The sequence below is a fragment of the Setaria italica genome, chromosome II (assembly GCF_000263155.2).
Source record: "Setaria italica strain Yugu1 chromosome II, Setaria_italica_v2.0, whole genome shotgun sequence".
Taxonomy (NCBI): Eukaryota; Viridiplantae; Streptophyta; class Magnoliopsida; order Poales; family Poaceae; genus Setaria; species Setaria italica.
In genome coordinates this window covers 8,022,188-8,046,328 of record NC_028451.1, presented here as the reverse complement: position 1 = coordinate 8,046,328, position 24,141 = coordinate 8,022,188, and the positions used below count along the sequence as shown (strand labels likewise).

The window sequence follows — 24,141 nt, the reverse complement described above, 5'->3', positions numbered from 1 at the left end:
TTTCTGTGCGATGTTGAACAACATAAAATTCGTTGTTAGTTTGTGCCACAAAAGGTTACTGTTTACTCGTGAGTTTTTTTTGTTTTGCAATTCCAGCAAGAACCCGTCTCTACAACTTGGAACAGTATGTTTGGAAGGTGTTTGTGTAGTGCCTAAGCCGCTAAGCGAGTATCACATGATGTTCACATCAGGAAACTTCGATTTTCCAAGAAACAAAAATGGAGAAACGGAAAAATGCAACGGTACGGGGATATGAAAGATTTATGAAAAATTCTTTCCTAACAGTAAATCTCGCTCAAGCTGAGACATGAGATTTGATACGGTAATTTAGTTATAACATGCAAATCATGGGACACATGAGAAGCAAAGAGGATTCAGGATTTCTGAATTTCTGACCAGTATCACGCGGGCGGAACCTGCCAAGAATATCACGCGACGCCGTTGGCCGGCGCGGAACGGAACGGAACAGAAGCGAGGCCACTACCCTGCACACGTGTCGCCTCCTCCGCCGTTACACCCGTTAAGACCCCGGCACAAAAAAGTAAAAACCCAGCCCACACCCTTCACACTTGACCACACTGCCGCCGCAGCCCGACGCCGGCGAGCCGCCCACCCACTCTCTCCTCTCCACTATGGCGGCGGCCGCGAGGTGCGCTTCCGCGGCGCGCTCCCCTCTCCTCATCCACCAACACCGCCGCGTCCCCAAGGTAAGCCCGCTGCCCGTCCCGCCCCACCTCTCCCCTCTTCTCTCATCTCGCCATTTCACACGAGAGTCTGCGTTCAGCTGCTCCGGATTCCATTGGCGCTGGAGCGAGGTTTTCTTCGAGTAGATTGCGTGACGCGGCTGGCGGATTGACTGGGGTCTGTTGCAGGTGCCGTCCGGCGGGGGAGGCTCGCTCCGTGTGGGTGGGGCCGGGATTGGGGCCGGACGCGGACGGGAGGGGCGGAGGCGGGCCCAGGTCGGGGTCAGGGTTTTCGCGCGCTACTCCCAGGCCCAGGACTTATCCACGCGCCTCCAAGGTAATCAATTGATTTTGATTCATCCCCGTGGCTGTAGTTACTACCTGGCGTACCTCGTCTTCTGCTAAAACTGATTCTGTAATTTCTGTATCCATGACATATAGTTTGCTAGGTAGGAGAGTGTCTGAGTGATGTGAAATGAAGATGGGGATCCGTTGGGTGGAGTGGCAAGGGGATGACTGTGTGGATTTCAAGTTTGTTTGTTCTTTGCTAAAAACTGATTCTGTTATTTCCGTATAAATGTCATCTAGTTTGCTAGGAGGGAGGGTGTCAGAGTGATGGGAAATGAAGATGTTGAATATCATATGTATGTGGTGGTTGGCACTGTTGATAGTATAGATGGGGATCTGTTGGGTGGAGTGAAAAGGGGATGAATATGTGGATTTCAAGTTTGTTTGTTCTTTGTGAGCTTAACATCCCATACTTCGCTCTTTTTTTTTTCATTTAAATGCAGATAGAGTTGGTGAGTTACCTAAATTAGTCGAGGACCTTCTCCAGACATCAATTAGCACAGGACCTCGAGGTGCTTTCAGGATGGCGCAAGGGATCCAAGCTGTGCTTGGGGTTGGTGGGGAGTGGCTGAATGACCTCTCAAAGGTTCGAACATTTTCCTGTTTTGTGCTTTAGTATTGTCTTCGCATATCTTCTGGTGTGATTGAACCTGCAAATGTTCTTGTAGGCCTCCCAAAAGGGAGGGAATCATTAGATGAAAGGTCACTTGTGAAATAAAGGAAATGCTGATTTAAGAAAATCACACATGCACGCATCTATGGCGCGCACATTCCAACATTCACACCCATTTGGATACATGCTTGTACGTTGAGGGGTCAAAGAGTCATAGCGGATTGTGGTAGGATCAGCACCAAACTGTTACCGAACTTATTGAATGAGTTGGGTGAGCTTTTAGGGACATTAGTAGGGTTGAGATGGAATTTTGGTTTCATCGTTGCAAGTTACCCAGAGTCTGAGTTTTGAGTAACTCATATTTTACTGAGATCTTATCAGTGATTTGGATTTTAATTTCAGCAGGAATATAATTTTGTTCTCTTAATCTATTGCAGACAGCTAATGCATCAGCAGGAATTCCAGCTCAGATGCAGCTTGGTTTGCTTTCTCCCCTTTACCTTAGAAGACTTTTTGAGCGCATGGGTGCAACTTATATCAAGCTAGGCCAGGTAAGGGCATCTTCGAACTTTGTTCTATGATTGATGGCAATCCCTAATATATTAGATAACCAATAGAAATGTTTTAAATTTCTTAATGTGTAATGACATTCTTAGTTGTAATAATTATGTATACACGGTAAATGAAAGAACTTCTTAATGAACAAGAACAAGATCATGCAAAATAGCATCCTTAGATGATCACTAGACTTGAATTGAAGTCAACATATTACCTTCTCTTGGATGGTCTTTTGAGGGGGTGCGGGGGTTGAGTCTGAATAATTTTCTGATTCCATGGTTATGTACCGTTTCTGCTCCATTGAAAAAGATGTACAATTTCTGTTTATTTGGGTATTGATAGTCAACGGACTGTGTGATGGTGCAGTTCATAGCATCTGCACCAACTTTGTTTCCTGCAGAATATGTCGAGGAATTCCAGAACTGCTTTGACCGAGCACCAGCTGTCCCATATGACGTGATTGAGTCAATATTGCGTGAGGAGTTGCAGCGGCCATTAGATAGTGTATATGAATACATCGATCATGTGCCAATAGCCTCTGCCTCAATTGCACAGGTTTCTCCCAGAACCTATTGGATTACATTATGCAGTCTTGCAGTCTGCTGTTGAAGCATTGAGATAATTCATTGTCATTCAGGTTCATGGGGCTAGGTTGAAGAGTTCTCAGAAGGATGTGGTGATTAAAGTTCTAAAGCCTGGTATTGAAGACACTTTGGTCGCTGATCTGAATTTTATCTATGTTGTTGCACGCATTTTGGAGTTCTTGAACCCTGAGCTACAGAGGACATCACTGGTAAATGCTCTCCTAATCATGAAGTTCATGTGCGATCAGATACTTGACTGTTTCATAACATTATATTTTTTCTTTAATCAGATGCTCTTCCTTCAATTTGCTTTCTTTAGTTAAAGTAACAAAAATCATTATCAGCATTGAACCATATGTTATTGTACAAAACAATCTCTGGACCAAATGGTTCTTGGAGCATGCGGGGATTTATATTCTGAAGAGCAATGTAGCTGAATTCATCATCAAATTATTATCGTGCTAGAATCTGTGCATCTAAGTGCATCAAGCAATACACAAAAAGTTAACAGATCTTGAGTATAAACATTGAATAGAGTTGTTTAATTAGGGATGTTGCATGAGGATAATAATAGATATCGAGGCTGTATCAAGACAAAACTAAAGGGATTGTGAAGAAAGTTGGGGAATGACTGAACTAAAGTGCTGCCTTGACCTCCAACATGGTTTCAATTTAGTCTGGCATGTAATAAGATAGTTTGCTTGGTTCATCCTTTTGTGTGGCTTCATAGTGTAACTGCCAACCCCAGAAGTTTGTGAATTTTCATAAACCTGTTATTGCTTTCAATAAAAGCATAGTGGTCTCCTTTCCCAAAAAAAAAAGATAGATATTGAGGCTGCGTCCAGGCAGAAATGTAACAACTTCCATGATATGCACAATATAATCAGAAATCAAGAAAACTTAGTTCATATGTATTGAAGTTTGAAGTGGGGCTGTCTTAACCCCCCTCACCCCCCCCCCCCCCCAGGTCGAGTTTTTTTTGTATTGAAGTGGGGCCAGCAAGCATTATGAAATCTGCTTTATATTTTGCTAAGTTTTGTTAAGAAAAAAGAAAATTCAGCCTTCATATTGTCATTCAATGAATTAGACAAACTGCAAAGTGTATAATTAATAAACATCATCTTGACTAAGATTTTTTATTATAGGTAGGCATTGTCAAGGATATAAAGGAATCAATGCTTGAAGAAGTTGATTTTAGAAAAGAGGCTGCAAATATTCAGGCTTTTCAGGGATACATAGATGCTATGGGATTTGACAGGCAGGCAAAAGCCCCATTTGTGTATCAACACTGTAGCACAAAACGTGTGTTGACTATGGAAAGATTGTACGGAGTTCCGCTTACTGACCTTGATTCTATAAGGTCTCTTGTTCCTGATCCTGAGTTGACTTTAGTCACTGCCCTTAATGTCTGGTAAGCTACACAGCTGCTTCACTTTATCTTGTGATGTCATACAATTTTGAGTTTTTTTTCCCTTTTGAACTTTGTAATGCCATGGTTTGAGCTTCTGAAAAATGCAAAAATATCGCAGGTTTGGAAGCTTGATTTCGTGTGAATCCTTCCATGCCGATGTGCATGCTGGGAACCTTTGGTTGCTCCGTGATGGGCGAATTGGTTTCATTGATTTCGGTATGCTTTAGCCATTTCTCCCGGTAGTAGTTTTTACATTGGCTGATTATCTACATTGTAAATGTAATGGAGCGTGAACCATGCCACACAACTTAGGGTTGTCTTTTACCTCTCAATACCATGGTTTTAAATAGCGGGCTATAGAGTTTAGCGGCAGTCTTCTCCAAAAGCTATATGCAGCTATAGCGGGCTAAGCTATTTAGCGGATTACATAAATATAAAAAATAAATGAATAAATATGCATGAAATTAGAAGGCCAAAACCAGCAATACAACTGTACACGTACATACAACAACTGTAAATCATTTTGCTGGGCTTGGGTTCATGGGCCTTATCCAGTTTCTTGCACGGCCTGCTACTGGTCTACTGCTAGTCATTATCTGCCTTCCGTTACTCCCTGTCGCAGTGCCGCTGCACCTTCATTGACCTTGCGCCCCCTTTTGATGGGATCCCTTTTGATGTGCTGTTCCGGAGCTCCCCCACGGCCCCACCTCACGCACACGTGCCAGTGCTCTCTCCCTGCCTCCTGCCCCCTGCCGCTGCTCCACCCCTCAGCCCCCATGGCCATCTTCCTGGCGGACTGCGGCCTGACCTTGGAGGACCTCCAACGGTGAGCAGAGGCGGGACTGCAGGAACTCGGAGCCCCATGGCCATCTTCCTGGTGGACTCCGGCCTCACCTTGACGGCCTCCATCGGTGAGCAGAGGATGAGCTATGGGACATCGGACAGCAGTACAGCTCCTTGGAACAGCGGAGTAGCAGTGGGCGGAGGCAGATTCAGGCGTAGCGGCGCTAAATGACTGCAATCGCTAAGCAACATAGCGCCGCTAAATCGCGATTTAGCTGTCATAGCTGCAATAGCGGTGCAAAGTGCCTTATCCTAGCGGGAACCCTCTGCAACGCTAATAGCGGGCTATAGCGGCGCTATAGCCCGCTATTTAAAATCTTGCTCAATACACTAAAATTCCTAGCACTCTAGGTTGATTGTGGTATTGTGCTACTTTATTCAACTTTCTTCATTAGTTGTATAATTATATTAAAATTAATTCTTTTCAGGTATTGTTGGTCGCATATCTCCAAGGACTTGGGCTGCTATGGAGGTCTTCTTGGCTTCTTTCGCAGCTGAGGATTATGATGCTATGGCCTCTGCCCTTTCTGAAATGGGTGCTACAGGGAATGATATAAATATTGATGAATTTGCAAAGGACTTGCGAAAGATATTCTCATCAATACAGGTAATGTTTCCAAATGACAGTAGGCTATTTATTAATATCCTGAAGGCTCGATCAACCTTTTTTAGAAGAAAAGGGCTTGAGGAAATTATGAACCATCTTCTGAGTGACCTAAATCAACTGTTACTCTGTTAGTGCTTTGCTGTTTTCTGGAGAAACATTTTGCTGAAACTGTATTTAAGTTAATACCATAGGAAACATGATCTTGCAGTTGTAACAGTTACATCTCAGATCCTCAATTAAGATGCAAATAATAGGCAACTAATGCACTTCAATGTTATGTGACTAGTTTTATATTTATGGAGGTTCTTGTCTTCTTAGTTTGTGTTGTACTTAGTACCCCATTCTTAGCTTATTTGGCATGGAAAAATGCACTAATGTTTTTTGTTTGTTAAGCAGGACTTGGATACTGAAATCATAGTCGCAGCAGCAAGAGGTCCTGATGCTACAGCTGTATCTGCTAATGTTGTCCTTGATGAGAGACAGATGAATGCTCTGTTTCTTGATCTGGTGAGTTACTTTCTTTGGCCATTCTGTCTAGAGCAGAAGAATGGTACTGGCGTACTGCCAGGGGCGAGGGTATAGTCAAATTAGGGGGTGCTAATGCACCCACAAAAATTTGCAAAAACAGTTGTTAGGTCCAAATTTTCACCATATATGCACCCCCTACAACTCAACTTTATGCACCCACAAGGCAAGCACACCCCCCCTTCAATTTGCTCTAGCTTCGCCACTGCGTACTGCTACTGCAAGAAAAAGATTACGTAGGATAATAAGCTGTGATAATGTTATTGCTCCTACTGTTCAATTTTTTCTTTAACTCAGAAGTTTTTTTTTTACGTTCACTAGTTGGGTTAATATGTGGGCATATTGAAGTTTCTAAAATGGATTTCTCAAAGGATTGAGGCCCAGCCATATCTTAGTGTGTTGGCCTGTCGATAATTCGGCTGTCATGATGGAGTACATGATTAGCTGACATACTGTTTATGTATTGTTTTTCATGATTGCAATAGTTGTCTTGATGTGGTGCATGTTGCTATCTAAAATTGAAAGGTGGCACTGTTTAGATTTTAATTTATTCGCCATGCTTTCATGAATTTTCCTAAGCTATGCGTAATATTTTTGAGAAACTAAGGAATAGAAAATGAAAGCTGACACTCATGTTACCGCATCTCCCAGGTGAGAGTTAGCGAGTCTTACGGGCTGAAATTTCCCCGGGAATTCGCTCTTCTCATGAAGCAGCTACTGTATTTTGATCGCTACACAAGGTTGTTAGCTCCCAGCATGAACATGCTTCGAGATGAGAGAATCAACATCTCCACCGATCGGCAACCCAGAAGAACGGATCGATTTCAATGAGGCCACTTCATTAATCGTTAGCAATATACTAGAGTTCTTTTGTGATTGGGTGATATTAGCAAGCTCATGTAACCAAGACACTGTATATAGTTTTGCCAATAGAAATGGACCACACATGACACATCAGAAAATCTTGTACACTTGTTAGTGTCAGAGAATTTGGCTTATACCATAGCAACTAGGCAGCATGTTAAATATGTATGTATGTCACGATCCAGTAGACTGAGTTTTTAAATATATATGCTATACTAGTAGAGCCAGAGTCAAGTTAAGATGCAGCTGTACTGCAGGCAACTGTCAACAGAGAAAATGATTGTGCACTGCAGGTGTATCATGTGCTAAACAAGGTCGGCTAAAGGGCACAATGTTTTGTTGCATTTCTCAGGGTCACAACGAGCTTAGGGGATTCTACTAGGACTGTGCAAAGTGACTTTTCTGGTCCCATTACATCGAATGAAAATATCGGCTCAGGTTCTAGCTTTGTGGGATAAAATTTAAATGTAAAAAAACACTTATTTTGCAATGGAGAGAGTATGTCTGAATGCAGTCACGCATGTGTTTACATGAAAATTATCCAATGTGTTCGTATAAAAAATGAAAAGTATATAGCCCTAATCCTAGAGGGAGAGCAAACAGCCAAAGGTTAGAAGCAGCTCCGGGCTTTTAGGTCCTATAGACAAATAAAAAGTTGGTTGAAGCCTAGGCTGCCTTTTGTTGGTGAAGTGGTCCCACTGAGTTTTTTAAAATATAATATTTTAATAGTAAAGGTGTTGCGATCACCAAACTCATAAACACTACCCACGCTGCCTTTTAAACAGGTAATATCAAGGAGAAACAAGGCAGTCTTATTTTCAATTAAAAAACAAGTAAGAAGGTGCTACCCATGTTTAGCCCCGCTTAGTACGTGGACTAAACTAAACTTTAGTCCCTGTTTGTTAATGCAGATGAACAAATACGATAATACCCCTAATCATTCACTATGTACCCTCCCGTTCCCCTTCATCACGCACCTTCGGCGGCTGGTGCCGGTGGCGGAGGTCGTGCTGCCGCCGCCTCTCAGCTGGAGCTTCTTCAACTCCGGTGCTTGAACCCCAGGCAGGAAGAAAGAGGGAGGCAAGGCGAGGCACAGCCGGGGAGCTTGGCGCGGGCTGCAGGGAGGGAGAGAGGTGAGGCACGGCAGGCGGCGGCCAGGAGGCGTGGTGCAGGCTGCAGGGAGAGAGGGAGGTGAGGCTCGGCAGGTAGCGACCGGGGACCGGCCGAGCTCCGACGTGGCCGATGGGGTAGCGCGGCTGAGCTCTGGAGGCGGATGCAAGCAGGGAGGGGAGAGAGCGGCGGGGAGAAAAGGTTCGGGATGGGTGGGATGGGCAGTAAATGAGGAGCAGGGGTGTCTTTCAGGATTTTTAGTTCACTTTAGTCCACGCCCCTTGAACTAGAGGACTAAAAGGTTTAGTTCATATTTTAATCTACATATTTGACATTTTAGGAATTAAAAAGGGTCAAAATGGATGGACTAAAGTTTAGTCCAGGGTAACCTGGAGAACTAATTCTTATATTACCTTTCTTTTTTTTTCGAAAAGGACATGCTGAGTACTAGCCTTCGAGCACGAACATTTGTCAGTTTTCACCCATTTACATTTTTCGCTCATATAAACATACGATTTCCTATTTTGCCCTCACGAGATATATCCTAGTCCCAAGTCCCAAACCCCTCTGAAGTTGAGGTGTCCATGTCAAATCATTTAGACACCTGATTCTGCTCATTTATTTGGAAGGGCATTTTGGCCATCTTATATACTCAAACAGATCTTAGTTGCTACGATAATATTACATGATTAAACTAGTGACCCGCATCTAATTATGTAACGGGGGAGCACGTATTTCTTTCTTTTCAAGGTTTGCCAAGTTCTTGAAGCACAAGTTGAACCTGCCGTTCTTCGGGCTGGAGCCGAGCCTGTTCAAGCCCAGCAGTTTCAGCAGCTTCTAGAAACGGTCCCCTCCCTGAAAACTCCCACACGCACCCCTAACCGGTTTTAACCCCCGTTTGAAATTTGAACCCACCCGAATATTCGAGATCCGAACCCAACCCAGGGGGCACCCCCGTCATTCCGCCCTCCCCCGCCTCCCCTCCTCCCGTTCCCAAGCGAATATGCCCCGCACGGCGACCGCCCCGCCACGTGGGCACCCCACGCCCTGAGGCGGAGATTCCTTGCAAGGCACCCCCACCGCGGAATTACCGAAGCGCCCCTGCCTCTGTTGAGCTAAAATGCCTCTTCCCCTTCCTCGCCTCCTCGAGTCTGTCCCCAATTTCCCCTTTGCTTTCTCTTCTTCCCGCTCGCCTCCCGAAATTCGCCGCGCCCGCCGATTTGTTGCTTGCCGGAGCAGATCGGAGCCCTAGCCCTAGCTGAGGCGCGCCCATGGCCGCCGCGATGGTGGGCTGAGCCGGTGGTGAGAGCGGTGTGTATGGGGTGAGGAGAGGGTGCCGAGGCGTGGGGATGGACCCTACTAGCCTGAAGGTGAAGGAGGAGATGAAGGCGGAAGCGGAGGTGGGGGAGGTGGAGGTGAAGGAGGTGGCGAGGGCTGCTGCTACCGCGGCGGCGCCGAGGTGCCGGGTGGTGCGGATCATCGTGCACGACGAGGACGCCACCGACTCGTCGTCCAGCGAGGACGAGGACGACGAGGAGGAGGGCGAGGGGGAGGCGGTGAGCGTGAAGCGCAGCCGCGTCCTGCTCCAGACCGGCGGCGGAGGAGGGGAGGAGGAGGAGGACGCGGTGGAGGGGGTGCGGTTCAGGGGCGTGCGGCGGCGGCCGTGGGGCAAATTCGCGGCGGAGATTCGCGATCCACAGCGCGGCCGCCGCGTCTGGCTCGGCACCTTCGACACCGCCGAGGAGGCTGCGGCCGCGTACGACGCCGCGCGCCTCCGCATCCGCGGGCCCGGCGCCGCCTCCACCAACCCGCCGACCTCCGCCGACAGCGACCCGCTCCGTCCGCCCGCTACTGCGCTTCTTCCGCCTCCGCCCGCGGCTTCCCTGCCCCCTCGCCCCCCTCGTCCCCCTCCGCCCGCTGCGCCCCTGCCCCCTCGCCCGCCGCCGCCAGGTGATAGGGGAATTTGGTACGTCTTAATCCCTTGGATACCGTCAGGGGTTTCCCGGCCGTGATGATGTACAACCCCCCCCCCCCCCCCCCCCCCCCCCCCCCCACCGTTCCATTGGGTACCAATCTGAAATCCTTGATGATTCTCGATGATACTAATGTGAAGAATCTCTCTGTAACTTCTCTGATTCATGAACTGATGATGATGCTGTACATACGCTGCTCTGCTGTCTGCTGCTGCTGATGATGTTAGAAAGCGCAGCAGCGTGATGAACTGATCCGTAAAACCTGATGAACTCTTCGATGTGTGATAAATAATATTTGTTGACAATTTTTTTTTCGTTCTTTCGATCCGGACAAGGTTGTTTGCCGTGGAGATTGCAAAGATTTGTTGCCAGTGCCACCAACCTTGTTGTGGTTTTTATTGTTGGAGAAATCCTCTCGCAGGGTTTGGTGGCAGGGTTGTTTTGGACTTGGCACTGTACATGTGATCCTGGCTTGTGTGGTCGAGCGGTTAACCTGCGCACGTGCAGGCTTACACTTTCTGTCAGCTCACGCTCCCTGACACCGGTATCCAAAGAATCTACCTCCGCATCTAGAATGTCGTTGCGTGCCAACGCTCGCAGCGAAGAAAGTGAGAACGGAACAGTTACCAGGTGGTAGGCGGACCCGAAAATTTGGACAAAAGTCGTTGCCCCCAAAATGAAAGATAATATCTTTTTTACCGGTTTGCCCGAAATGAGAGATACTGATGTATGTTTTACCGGTTCGCAAGAGCTAGAAGGAGCCGAAGCCTTGCTCTGAGCAGCTCCTCCCGTCGGTTCTCAATACGTTTTGTTTGCAAATAAGCGAATCTTATTTTTCACATGTTTATCAGTCCATGATCTTTCCAGATGAACATTTCGTAGTGACCGTGCTACGATCTTCACCTATCCGTGCTTGAGGTGTTACTGATGGAGCATTTTAGGCTCTGTTTCGCATGTGTCACCAGATTTTAGTTGTTCGTGGATCCAAACGACGTCCGTGATGGTAAAGGCAAAAGTTATGTTTCTTTTTTCTATAAATGAATTGGCAGCAAACAGCGCGCATTTCATGAAATAGAGAAGACGTTCAGTACTTCAGTGTGTTATAAGACAAAATTTACAAGAAAAAAGTTTAAATAGTCGCCTCCTCTTTATCTTTCCAGCCAATAACTAACGCCATTGGTACACTCTTTAGTTCCTCCCTTTTCAAACCTTCTAAGGGATAGCATCATGACTGATTGGAACGTTGTTTTGGAGCACCCATGTAACTTTTTTTCTATCTCACGAATTTATATGATCATACCATATGAACATAGTAATTCTACAAACTACAAAGGCTTCTCTCTTTTCTTCTTCTTTGTCTTCTTCCTATCCTTTCCTCTTTCCTCTTTCTCTTCATCCTCCTGCTGGTATCTTCTCTCCACGGGTAGGGGGGGGGGGGGGGGGGGGGGGGGCTCATGCGGGTTCGAACCTGGTGACTGTACGGTGGTGGCGGTTGAGCCATAAATATATTATTTGCATGCATGGAGTGGCGGGATAGCTCTTCTCCGCTACCGGCTGCCACTCTGCATCACCTCACCCGTCGTCCCGTGGGCACGGTCGGGGACTCGTGACGTTGCCTTATCCACGCCTAGCACGAAACAGGAAATATCAAGAGGCCAACTTGGACGAGTCGGCGTATCCAAAAAAAAAAAAAAAAAAAAAGAAAGGACGAGTCGGTCGGAAACCACGGGCACGAACGGCGCCTTCGGCAGGTTGCACAGCTTTCTCTGTTTTGTCCTGGCACCAACTGCCGCCAAACCAAGAACGGGTCCCTATTCCCTACCACGGCGAAGCTAGCTAGTAGTCCCCGACACGCCGACGGCCGCCGCTGCTGCCGCCGCCGCCGCCGACAACGGAGAAGGCGTGATGGTAGGCCCGTAGGTCCTTTTTTCCTGTAGGTGCTGCGGATGCTGTCATCACGCATTCCGAGGACGGCACCGGGTTGGGACTACCTCCTGTCCTTCGGTTAACACCTCGTCAGTCGTCACTTCATTTGTAATTGTACCCATGTGTCAGATGACTATCACGGCGATTGAACTTTTCTACTACAGTAATTACTCCCTCCCTCCCTTCTCTTTTGATACTCCGCGATAATCATCTGACATAATAAGTAGATTGCAGAGTAAGTAGATTTCCTTGACATAATATAGTTTGCTATGCTTTAATTTATAAACATATACATGCCAACAACAAACATTTTAGCCAAAGTTGTATTTGGAAAACCATCTCAATGACCAAAACATCATTTACTTTTTATCAAATATACAAGAGAGTAGCGCATCATATCACTAAAGAAGAAAGATCAAATACAAAGGAAGAAAAATTTAAAGAAAGCCCCTGCCATTTTTTGTGGGACTGAAGGGAGCACTAAATGGGCAAGTAAAGATACACACCAACTTATCCTGGTCAAAAGATGCATATCAACTTAACAACCCAAATTTAATTTGTAGAATGACACCTAGTCGTTTGTTTGTTTCAAAATCCACATTACTTGAATGCCCATGGATCCCATTTATACTGTAACCAAATTCGCATACTATGCGAGTACAATGCATTTTGAGTTCACATGGTTCATTCAAAGCTTCCATCATCAAACTATCATAAAGTGGAGTGCACCATGATCTTCGTTTATTTTGCAACTCCATAATGTAACAGGGGACTAATACAAGCTAATTAAACAGTCAGGTTTACCTAGTCTCCCCTGAAACCACCTATCCTCAGCATCACAAGCTACTTAGGGTTAAACAGTCAATAACGAATAAAATGAATGTCCATGACCTTACAAGTTACAACAACATGCCTCGATCCACAAAAAGATCAAGACGGTTCAACAACCATTGATTTCTCCTTATCCGAAGGAGAAAATGCGCTTGATACCAGACTAACCATCCAGCAAACGCATACCTTTTCTTACACAAGCACCCACGCAGCGCAGGCTCAAGTGCCCCTTGTTGATGATGCACGCCTGCAACAAGAAGGACTGAAGGATGGAGAAGCAGCTTCTCTACTGACTCGGTTTTGCGCGTTTCATGCCACCGTTACTGAAAGGAGAGACGCTTCCAGGATGAGGACTATCTTCTCTCAGAGTTGAGTTTAGCATGGCCAGTTCCCTCAGCTGTTGCCTTTTGTAGAAATCTTGTGACTCGTCCTACATACAAGGAAAATAACTATTTAGTTCTGAATATAAGGAGTATATGGAAATTGGAAGACACTCATAACTATACGGATTTTCTAAATAAGTTATAGGAGTAAAGTATAAGGAAAATACAATATATGCACATTACAATGCATGAGAAGTGGAACCTATTTACAGAAACATTGAGCGAAAAGGCAATAATTGCTCCTAAAGAACAAACAGCAGGTGGCTCACAGCAAAAAAAAACTAGCTTATAAAATAATATAAGAACCAAGTAAATCAACGACATCAGATTTTAGCATGCCATTTCTTCTTGGGCTCTCTCAAGCGAATAGCCATGTGTTCTCTACTGAACCTATTAATACCCCACAAGCCAAACATAATTAAGTGGTATTTGACATGTTCTCTGTACCTTTGACACCATAATATCCTTAGGCAGATACATGCATTTAAGCAACGTATGTCCAATCCAAATATACACAACCATATTGTCACACCCTGAAATTTTCGGATTTCAGGATGTGATTAAAAAGAATAATTAAACAATGATTTTCTCATAATTTTAAATTTTTTCCAACATTTATTTCCTTGACAGGAAATGTAGTATAGGAAGAACAATGGGTTGTTTTTCTAAATTAAATAGTGTTGTTCTGTGTGTGTTGTATTCATGCCGATGCATCTTGATGTTTCTTGAGTGCAAAAGGTTTTAATATGCGTTTAGACGATGTCCAGACCCTTCTGATTTTCCAGCTCTTTCTAGGAGTTGTTCTCATTTTTCCTAGAGCTAAATCTATTTATTATAAGGCTCTAGAATCTTTTTCACAAGCTCAAAATAGTTCATTTGAACTCCTCATGCCCCAAACTATCTCCGAGATTTTTCCTGGATTTTTTGGGATTTTCCTGATTTTTTCGTGCTTTAAAAACATTATCTAGAATATTCTGGATTAGTTTTCGCACTGAAAATTATATTCGGAAAATAAAACAAAACCCTAAATCCTTGTCAGGCAAGATCCAACCAAACCAAACTCGACCCGCTATCCTACCCAAACCCGTACCAATCCTCCTCTCTCCCTGCAGGTAGACCCCCTGCCCTTTGGGCCGAGCCTGCGAGCCCAGCCCAGCCAGCTCGGCCTAGCCGAGGCCCATCTGGGCCAACGGCCTCAGCTCCTACGATTGCTGGGCAGCACACCGCCGCCGGCCTTGGCGTGCGCACCAAGCCATGGGGCCTGCTCCGTGCTCCTATAAAACACACCGCCTGACCCTGCACGCCCCTGCTGCCTTGCCTTGCACCCTCACCTCTGTGCCACGCTACCGCCGTCGAGCGAGCCGCCTGGAAGTAGAGCGCCGCCGGCCTTGTTCGCCTGATTCACCGCCAAGGACGCCCACCGGAGCAAGCCAGCACCCCTAGGGGCTCGACGATGTCGAGGCGCAGCTGCGCCACTAGTCCTCATTGCCAATACCCTATCCAAGCACCGCGCACACATGAAGACCCGAGCTGCCGCCGAGCTTCTTCGCCATCCGCCGTCAGAATTTCTCGGCCGCTGAACCACCTCCCCGTCGCCGGTGAGCATCCCTGTGAGTCAACCGTGACCTCCCGTACCTCCTGCGCCTCTTCATCCCTACCCTACCCCGTCGGACCACCGTCGATTTGAATCAGCCAGAGGCCATCCGCCATGGCTATCAACTCTTTGAGATTTTTGCAGATAGCCCCTCGAGCTAATATACAATTTTAGATCAAATCTCTTGTATCTTGCCAATTTTATAGAAAGCACCCGGAAAGTTTAGTTTCCTTTAAGCCAATCCAACATGAGCACTTTAACAGATCTAACCCTATGCTTTGACCTAATGGCGAGCACTATTCCATGTGTCTTGTCTATCTTCCTTGTCAGCCCTCCAGATCTACGGTTAATCACATCTAGATCCCTTAAACTTTGTTTAACCTATCCCTTCTTCGTTTCAGCACCGTTTATATCCGTCCAAGTTGCGTTAGGTTCATGATAACATAAATTACATGTTAGTGGTGATGTTTTCCATCATGCATGTTTTGAAAATGAATTCAAATTTAATTTGATTAATACCTGATAAACATGTCTTCTTTAATTAAAAGCTACTTAGCGTTATACCTCGCTTCCATAATTAAACGTTAATTTGATTAATGCTTGCATCATATGCTTTTCTAAATAAAAGCTAATTAGGTTATATATATATATCGATTTTTCATAAACTAATATTAATTTGATCAATGCTCAGTATCGAATCAACTTTTCTAAATAAAAGTTGACTAGGCTTTTACATCCGTTTTTTTATAAATAAATTAACTTGATTAATACCAACGTGAATATGTTTTCAATAACAATTTAATCCACTAGAATCATAAAGTATACGCTTAGATGTTTCACATAGTTTAGCCTTTTCTAAAGTTAAATATTTAAATGATATAATTTATACCTCAATATTTAGAATTAAATATGGTTAAGTTATAACTTGGTTTTTCTTAATTATTGATAAAATGACTAATGCCAATATGAATATGTTTTCTAAATAAGTTTTGTTTAGCCCAACACAACATGTATTAAATCGATTAGCTGTTTTCACTTTTCTAAAGTTAAGTGTGTAATTGGTATAATTTATATATGAACATTTATGAATAAAACTTGATTAGGATTTACCTCGATCTTTGCAAATAAAGTATAACTTGCATTAATTCCAACTTAGAGTATTTTCTTTCCGAAATATCCTTTACATATATTTTGCTAATTAAAATAAACCTAGCTTATAGTCTTTTGTGCTCTCATAAATGCGAATAGTTCGATAGCTGTTCTTTGTCAGCGTTAGCTCAGTCTCTTTTGTAAATCAAGTCTTCTGTAAAGCTTTAGATCTTCCCAGCCCCAGCTCGAACCCTGTTTCTTTTATAAATCTAACCAGGCCTTTCCTTTTCAAGCATAGTTTGTGCGTTTTAGTGAGCCAAATAGTTTATCTTAGAGTTTCTATTCTGCTTAGTAGTCTTATAATGTTTGTTTCCTATTCCTCTAAGAATCATGTTTGTAGGATCCAATTCATAGCTGTCTTATCTCAGTTGTCTCTTTGTGAGCCACCTTTGTTCTTTTAGTTCTTTGTGCCCAAACCTTTCGCAGCCATCTCTTTAGAGCCAATCTTGTTATTAGTTCGTTTCTCTACCGACTAGTTTAGTTTAGCTTTTGCTAGTTTGTTGTCCTTGCAACTTAGTTGATCTCTTTGTAGACTAGCCTTTCCTAAACCATAATTTACGCTTTCCTTCTACGCTCTAGAGTAGTCTGTTTTTGTTGTTCTTATTCGTTTAACCTTACCTTATGCGTTAGCAGTGCGTATTACTTGTTGCTTGTTTTTAACATCAAAATTAAATGTGAACTTGACTAATTCTTATTCAATTAGTTTTCTAAAAGTTGGTTAGGTTCTATCCCGTTTTTCATAAATTAAGGTTTAATTGATTAATTTCTATTTATAACTAGCTTTTCTAAATAAAAGTTACCTAGTGTTATACATCGGTTTTCATGAATAAAGTTTATATGCTTAATGATATTATAAATGCTTTTTCAATATTAATATGTTTAGTTGAACACGAAATAAAAAGTTGTTTGATTATGTCTTTTACATATGCTCTGTGTTTCTAAAGTTAATTGTTAAATTGGCATAACTTCTACTTGAATATTTATAAATAAAATCTGATCAAGTTTATCACGTTGTCAACGTTCAACCTTATTTTCTGATAATTCCAAATAGGGTATTTCTCTAAAATAACCTATGTGCATGATTTTATTTAATTAAAATGGATCAAGCATATAGTCTTTTTATTTCTTTTATAAATCAAACCTCTCGATAGTTTTGCCTTGTCAACCATAGTCTTTTTATTTCTTTTATAAATCAAACCTCTCGATAGTTTTGCCTTGTCAACCATAGTTCCGTTCCCAGCGTTTCTTGCGTTCGCGTGACCATAGAATCGAGCCCTACCCTTTTCTACGCTCTTTTAAAGCCTTTCTTAATTGGTGTATTGTTCTTAGTTATACTTGTTTGTTTGCTTTGTATGGTTGTGCCCAATGATTGCTTCGAGTAGAAGGATTGATGTTCGAAAGGTTTGAAGATTAAGAGCTTCAAGAAAGCAAGAGCTGAAGAGCAATAAGAGTAACTTTTCTTTGGAGAAAGGCAAGTGTCTCTAACCATCCTTCTATCTATGCTTATTTTACAAGAATACCATGTATTAATTGGAACATGGAACGACCACCCAAGAAAACAGTGCAACCACGAGAACTACATGGCTCTGGTCTTGGCTAATTAATTAGAGACTCTAGTTTGGGGTAATCTTACCAAAAAGGCAAGAGGGGGGACTGAGTCGTTGTATAGCCATGTCCTCTTGGGAAGTGGGCTTTGTTAAGACACTATGCCCATTAGGGAGGTTTATGCACGCCAGGCACTAAAACCTTAGCGGGTTACCACTTATTAGGGAATTTTTGTAAAGGCCTCGTAGCGTCCCTATGCGGTCACACCTCGGTAGTGTGATAAGTGCCTACTTTCGCATAGCATGGTTGGGTCCAAAGTTCTTCTGAACTTTTACGCGGCTTGTGGTGAAAGTGTATAACTTCTACAGAGTGTAAAACTGATATATCAGCCGTGCTCACGATCAAGAGCGCCTGGACCTTCACATGATTAATAAACTTGAAGATGGACTTAAATCGTTATTCTGATTATTTCTTGTGGCCTTGTTGAGTACCAACCATAACCATAAGTGTACTCACCCTTACTAACCGCCGTTTAGAAGAAGGGGTTGCTATGAAGTTTGCTGAAGATGATGCTGAGTTCTAGGCGTACGCGACCCCCAGTCGATTGCCTGTGAAGTTTGGAGCCTTCGTTTCCAGGATTAAGCTGTATATCTCTGATAGACTCGTAAGTCATTATTTATATTCCTTTACGTGATATTGTTACTGTTATTCACTGATGATGTCATTATATGTATGAAACTTGATCCTGACACAGATATAGGTAGCACTTGGTTTTGTTTTAAAACCGGGTGTGACACATATAGATATATCCCAAAATGTGACTTATCTTTACTTCAGGAATATTATGATTTAATTGCAGTTGAAATTTTTTCCGAAAAAAAGTATGAATGTTTTGTATTTTGAGAAAATTTCCACTGAATGGATGCACTACAATGCCTTCAAGTTTTGGGATATACATTTCTTTTCATTGTAGACTTTTTTTTTGAAGAAAACATTGTATTGCAAAGATACATAAAACAGAACAATGTAGGGTTTGTTTTAGCTGCAATTAGTCACTGGATACAAAGTGATGCAAAGTTTGACACTAGCCTTTAACAGCAATTTACCAACTAAATGAAGTTTTACAAGTACTGGAAGTGATAAATATCCAAATTTCAAAATAAAGTAATGCATAGATCATGTGTTCTTGCACGGCATTTGCCAATTCAAATAAGAGTACCCCTACAAACTCCTAGCTTTGGCAGATGAGGACCAATAAATGCAGAATTTTATTATACATTAGAATAACTTACCACTGGCTTTAGCAGTTCTTCCATGACTTCTTGTGCCTGTCTGAGTCTTGTATCAATGATATTCGCTGGTAACTCAGCCTCGATTAATATATGCAGTGGCTCATTTAGATGTTCATAGCCAGGTTTTCCTTTAAGCTTCTCTTCCTAAAGCAATAAAAGCACATATGTGTAACTGTGTATTCTTGGGGAACTAAGAAGAAGAGAGAAAATGGAAGCAGTAGGACCATATGAGTTCTAAATATGAACTAACAAAGATTAAATGATTAGAATGAGAAATACAACTTCTTGATTATCACAATAATGGTGTAATGACAATAATAAGTTAAGGAGGTAAGACTGCCTTCCCAAAGATTACCACATAGCCACTGCAAGCAGAAAAACACAGAATTCCGAAAAAGACTAATATATGATATCCAGATATACGTAACAACATTCATCACTGAATATCATGAGTTCATACCAACACATTTGACCAATTCTAGTGTGTTTGGGTCTCTATATGACTCGTTCTTCTCCTATTAATACAATGATACGCAGCTCTCCTGCGTGTTCGAGAAAAAAAAACATTTGACCAAAAGACATAACTAGATGCTACCATTTTTACAAGGTACCGAATGTCTAAGTCACGGGATAGTGAGGGAAAATAACAGAAAATGGATGTTATTCTTCCAAGTCTTCATCAACAGAGGGCTCTAATAGGGTTACTGGATATTCATAATACAGATGCATCTAGGATTGAACACCCAAGATGTAGAGAGTTAGTTTGAGAAAAGGATGTACAGAGTTGGACAATATGTTATGATCTGTAACAAAAACATATGGACTTTCTAGAGCAAAAGCAAACAATTAGTCCAGTAGAAAGGGACCCCACATGTTAGGAACTGTTTCTGGCAATTCTGTGAGCATAATTTCCTACAGAGCTACAGGTAAATATTAGCATTAAAATTAAAAAAAACATGACACAATAATTCAGCATGCTAATACAAAGGAAGATTTCAAACTCTTCTTTGGACAACCCTTTTTCTTCCTCAATTCTAATTGTCATATTCCATCCAATTCAATGAACAAAAGGCAAACAGCAAAGCCCAGGAAAAAGAAATCTAAAGAATCCTCGATTTCACAGTAGGCTGTGGCAAGAAAGGGAGAGTCCGTTGAAGTTCTATGTTAAAAATTATAGCACACCTTGGTTTGACTTAATGCCATAAATAAAAAATGGCAAAACTAATGATGCTTCAACGGCACTACAGAAAAAAAGGCTGCAAAATTGTGATGGCAGATGAAGAATAGGATATTACTTAGTGGAAAATAAAATAATTCCCCACACAAATCATTCCTTAAGGTACGCCCTTAGTCATCATAGTGCTGATCTTTCACAGAGTCCTCCTATGGGAACATTTGGATCTTGAGCAGGACATTCTGTCACTCGGTGCCAAGCCATCTATGAGCAAGGCAGCATGCATAGGTGATCTGCCTTGAACAGCACCTATGGGTTAATCCAAAAAAAAAAGTTGTGCCTGTCCTTATATGTTGTAGTTTTGCTGGTCAAGTCAGGCGAGAATTTGAAGATCATGATACCAAAATTAGATCCATTGCAGTGATAGCAAAGGTCAGAGGCAAGACTAGTTGAATAACATTAGGGTTACAAGTCAGGAAATAAAACTGAAGTGTTGCATGTAGTTCACAGAGTTCCATGACGCGACATTACATTAGATATGACAAAGAAGCTCCATGACCCAACAGGCTATAAAACCTTTCTAAACTTAAGATATTATAAATTAAACAAGCACATAAGTGGGATGCGATTAACAAATATAACATTTTGGATACCTTCTCTGTATCTTTGATGGAACCCTTCCCTCTAATAAAAACACGGCAGCCAGTTGAAGCTTCCACCCGCTTTAGAGAATTACCTCTAGGACCTAGAATGCGCCCCACAAAATTGAACTGGAGAAATTTGAAACCGGAACATATTAGAACTAGAACATCATTCAGTACTAACTACATAGGTTGTGGGAGGCAATACATTAGGGTAGGAATCAACGGGAACTTCCAAGCGTATAATCTTCTTCACAATATAGGAGCCAGGACTTGGTGGTGCTCCTTGCCAGTCCATACTTGTTCCAGGAGGAGGAAAGCCCAATCTCTGTTATATTAAAAAAAACTAATCACTGATTCTGAAATAGAGTTGCAAATCCAAAAAATATCACATAAAAAAGATGGTTATTGAAGAAATCTTGTCAAAAGAGGAACTTTATTAAAGTGATCAACATATTATGCCTACCTCTTGGGGCATCCCATTCCAAGGACCAAATCCATTGCCATGCAGATTAGGGCGGACAATTGGCGAAGACATAGGACTGGGACTTCTAAACCGACGCCTGTCAAAATCGCTGAATCCATGGTCGTGAACCATGCTTGATACCCGCATGATTTCTAAGTAACACAAATGATGAAAGAAAAAGAATCAGCCAACCTACTAGTCAGAATGGGGAAGGGTTCAAGAATTTGCTACAAAATGTTAATGCTTGCTGTAATCAAATCAATTGCAGTACGTAGCAAAAGAGTGGAAGCGGAAAAATATGTGACATACGATCGAGAGTGTCATATATACTTCTGTGGTCAACTAAATTGCATACTTCCGTCTGGTCGGTGCCTTCAACTTTCCTTTTTGATAGATAGTGTGATGGGTTTTGTCAAAAATCCATATATGCACCAGGCAGAGGAAAATCCTAATCTAAAATAAGATAAAATATTCATTCTTTTAATACTGAAGATGAAAGGAGAAAAACCCTTTTCAGAAGTAGCACCGCATGACTTTAACAGCTCAATCATTTTGAGGGGAGCCCAAAGGTTCAGTTTCTGCAAGAGGTGTCTAGTCTTTATATCTAAATCCAGCTATCTTACAGTATACTAAAGTTCTCTCTACACAATTTTTAATTATCATTCTAAAAAGGCCAGTTTGGCCCTATAAAAGGTCATATTAAAGGAAAAGATCACTTCCCGTTTTGAAAATTGAAAAAAGGGCAACTGTAAAGGTTAAAGTGGCTACAAGGGATATGTGGTTAATAAGAAAAGGACTTTGCTACACATACGATCAGGTCACCAGGGTGTATGGCCTGTGCTTGCGGCCAACGGACCAAGTCACAGCCCACTGCTCAGTGCAGAAAAGGTAACAGTGCCTCTGCTGGTTGTACGGGGTCGTGCAATCCAGCCGTATGCACAGTCCATTTACTTAGGTAAAACTGTAGGCCATGCTTGAAAAACATTAGAGGAGATAAATCCTCATGCATGATAAAAATATGTATTCAACATTTATGGATAATTACGGAAAGCTCCAGCCTTCGTGCATAGAGAGAAGATGCACTAGGTGATCCACAAGCACCACACAGAAAGATAAAAGAAACATCTCAAATACTAGCTAATGATTTTCCCAAATGAAAACAAATTATTTTTGTTAAACAAGATGATCAAAATCCAATGCATTGCAAAGTAGTATGACATACAACCAACCTAATAACTCTGCACAATGCAAGCGATGAAGATGCAATCAACAATGGATGTCATCCCCAAAATGAACCTTCCCCAATTATTGGGCTGACCGCTGTTTTCAGCTACAGATGCTCTATCAACCAGTATCAAGTAACAAACTACAAAAGTTGCTATAGCAAGACCATAAAAAAAGTCACTGCATCACTTAAAGGCCAATTCATTGGCAATCCCCAATCGGGTATTCGGGTCAATAAGACTAATAAGGTTCTTGTATGCCGGCTACGAAAAAAATCAATGGCGGCTTGCCAACTCTATCCCATCACCACACATACTATCTCCCCCAACACATCAGCTGCCGGAAAAGATCAGCAGCCATCCGAGCATTGGAGCCAAGCGATTCCCCAATCTCGATTGCAGACGAACCCTCTCCGATAGTCTGACACTCATCCGCAAAAAGATTTCTCACCAATCCGCAAGCAACAGTAAGCGAGGGATCAAAAAGATCTCACCTTGGTTGAGCAGCCGGCTGCATATCGGCAGCACCTGCATGAAGGGCCCCAGCTTCTGATGCTCGGCGAGAAGCTCGGCCAAGTACTGGCTGCGAAGAAGCGAAGCAAGAATCGCGCCACCAATCAATCGCAAGGGTAAGTGGGGGAAAAGAAGCAGCTGGAGTTGCAATCTTCGGATCAAGAATCAGTGGAGAGAAATCGGGTCAGAAATTAGCAGTACCTGTCAGCATCGGGGTTGCTCCTAATCTGGGGGGAGAGGGTTCTTGCAGGGGAGAAGCCCTGGCTGTAGAGGCCTGACATGGTGGCGGCCGGGAGGAGAGTGCTGGGGGGGAGAGGTTTTTTTGCCTTCCAGAGGAAGGAGGGTGATGATAGAGAGAGGAGGGAGGGTCCCAGTCCAGAAGAGGAAAACAAATAAGAAAGGGGATGATGGTGTGAGGTGGTAGAAAGGTCTTGCTGCTTTTGGGTGTAGCCTGCAGGTGTTGCTGCATAAAGTGAAGCTGCTCAGATGTAAAAACAAGAGAGGTTGCTCAAGTAGGAAAAGGCCAGCCCTGCCCGGGAATACTGCCTTGCTCAGTTGCTTGCTCCTATGTGCTCCCTCAGCCGGGGTTTTCTCTCTCAGTGAAGTAATCGTGTAGACATCTACTAACAATTATACTTCTTTAACACCATCATACATAGATTATTATCAATAATATTATTTTAATAATATTGTCACTGATCCATGATTATCTGCCAGATTATCGCGAACCCTAGATTAATAACATACTTATTATATCACTACATCCTAATTTCCTTGGCTGTTCTTAGGATGTATTTGATTTTGGCCAGCGTTACCTTGCTAACCATAGGCATGCCCACACGTGGACGGCCGATTCCTATGCCCCTAATGTGCCAACCCATGGGAGGGGGAAATGAACCGCGCGCAATACCAATGCGGACACACATAGTTTGGCATGCCACCACACTGCCAGTAAAACCCCAAATCAGTACGGCCGCATCCGCATTTGGCAGGGTACCTTTTGCAAGCAAACCAAACGTGCCTTTAACCTTTCTATCATTCTCTCTTGCATCTATGAACTAACCTTGCTCACGGCACACTATATGATCTTTGTATCTTAGGTTTTTATGAATGAAGAGAAAGAAGCAAGTTTATTTATACTCTTTGAATTGTGAGACTTGTAGCAAGGATTTTTCATCACCACAAACAAAGTAGTGGTTCTTATTCGGTATGTAGCAATACCATTTTTCCACTAGACTTACTGGAATGAAATAATGGATTCTTAAGAAAAGAATTAAATAAAAAA

General features: G+C 42.9%; 3 protein-coding genes across 3 annotated transcripts; 2 read left to right on the top strand and 1 right to left on the bottom strand.

Annotated features, from left to right (window-relative positions):
- Positions 1-549: 549 nt before the first annotated feature.
- Positions 550-7,313, top strand: LOC101775599 (uncharacterized aarF domain-containing protein kinase At5g05200, chloroplastic). Its single transcript, XM_004955773.3, has 11 exons — positions 550-707; positions 873-1,020; positions 1,475-1,617; positions 2,082-2,195; positions 2,569-2,757; positions 2,840-2,995; positions 3,932-4,197; positions 4,316-4,413; positions 5,469-5,647; positions 6,044-6,154; positions 6,824-7,313. Exons 1-11 carry the CDS (start codon positions 633-635, stop codon positions 7,001-7,003), a joined length of 1,659 nt encoding a protein of 552 aa, XP_004955830.1. The 5' UTR covers positions 550-632; the 3' UTR covers positions 7,004-7,313.
- A 2,182-nt stretch (positions 7,314-9,495) lies between these two features.
- LOC101771968 (pathogenesis-related genes transcriptional activator PTI6-like) lies at positions 9,496-10,158 on the top strand. The gene has a single exon (XM_022824259.1). It carries the CDS (start codon positions 9,496-9,498, stop codon positions 10,156-10,158), a length of 663 nt encoding a protein of 220 aa, XP_022679994.1.
- A 2,465-nt stretch (positions 10,159-12,623) lies between these two features.
- LOC101775198 (KH domain-containing protein SPIN1) lies at positions 12,624-23,233 on the bottom strand. Its single transcript, XM_004955772.3, has 7 exons — positions 23,058-23,233; positions 22,838-22,926; positions 21,121-21,272; positions 20,863-20,982; positions 20,667-20,783; positions 18,840-18,983; positions 12,624-13,306 (listed from the first exon to the last, which is right to left on the bottom strand). The coding sequence occupies exons 1-7, from the start codon at positions 23,135-23,137 to the stop codon at positions 13,163-13,165; spliced, it is 846 nt and encodes a 281-aa protein (XP_004955829.1). The 5' UTR covers positions 23,138-23,233; the 3' UTR covers positions 12,624-13,162.
- Between the last annotated feature and the right edge of the window lie 908 nt (positions 23,234-24,141).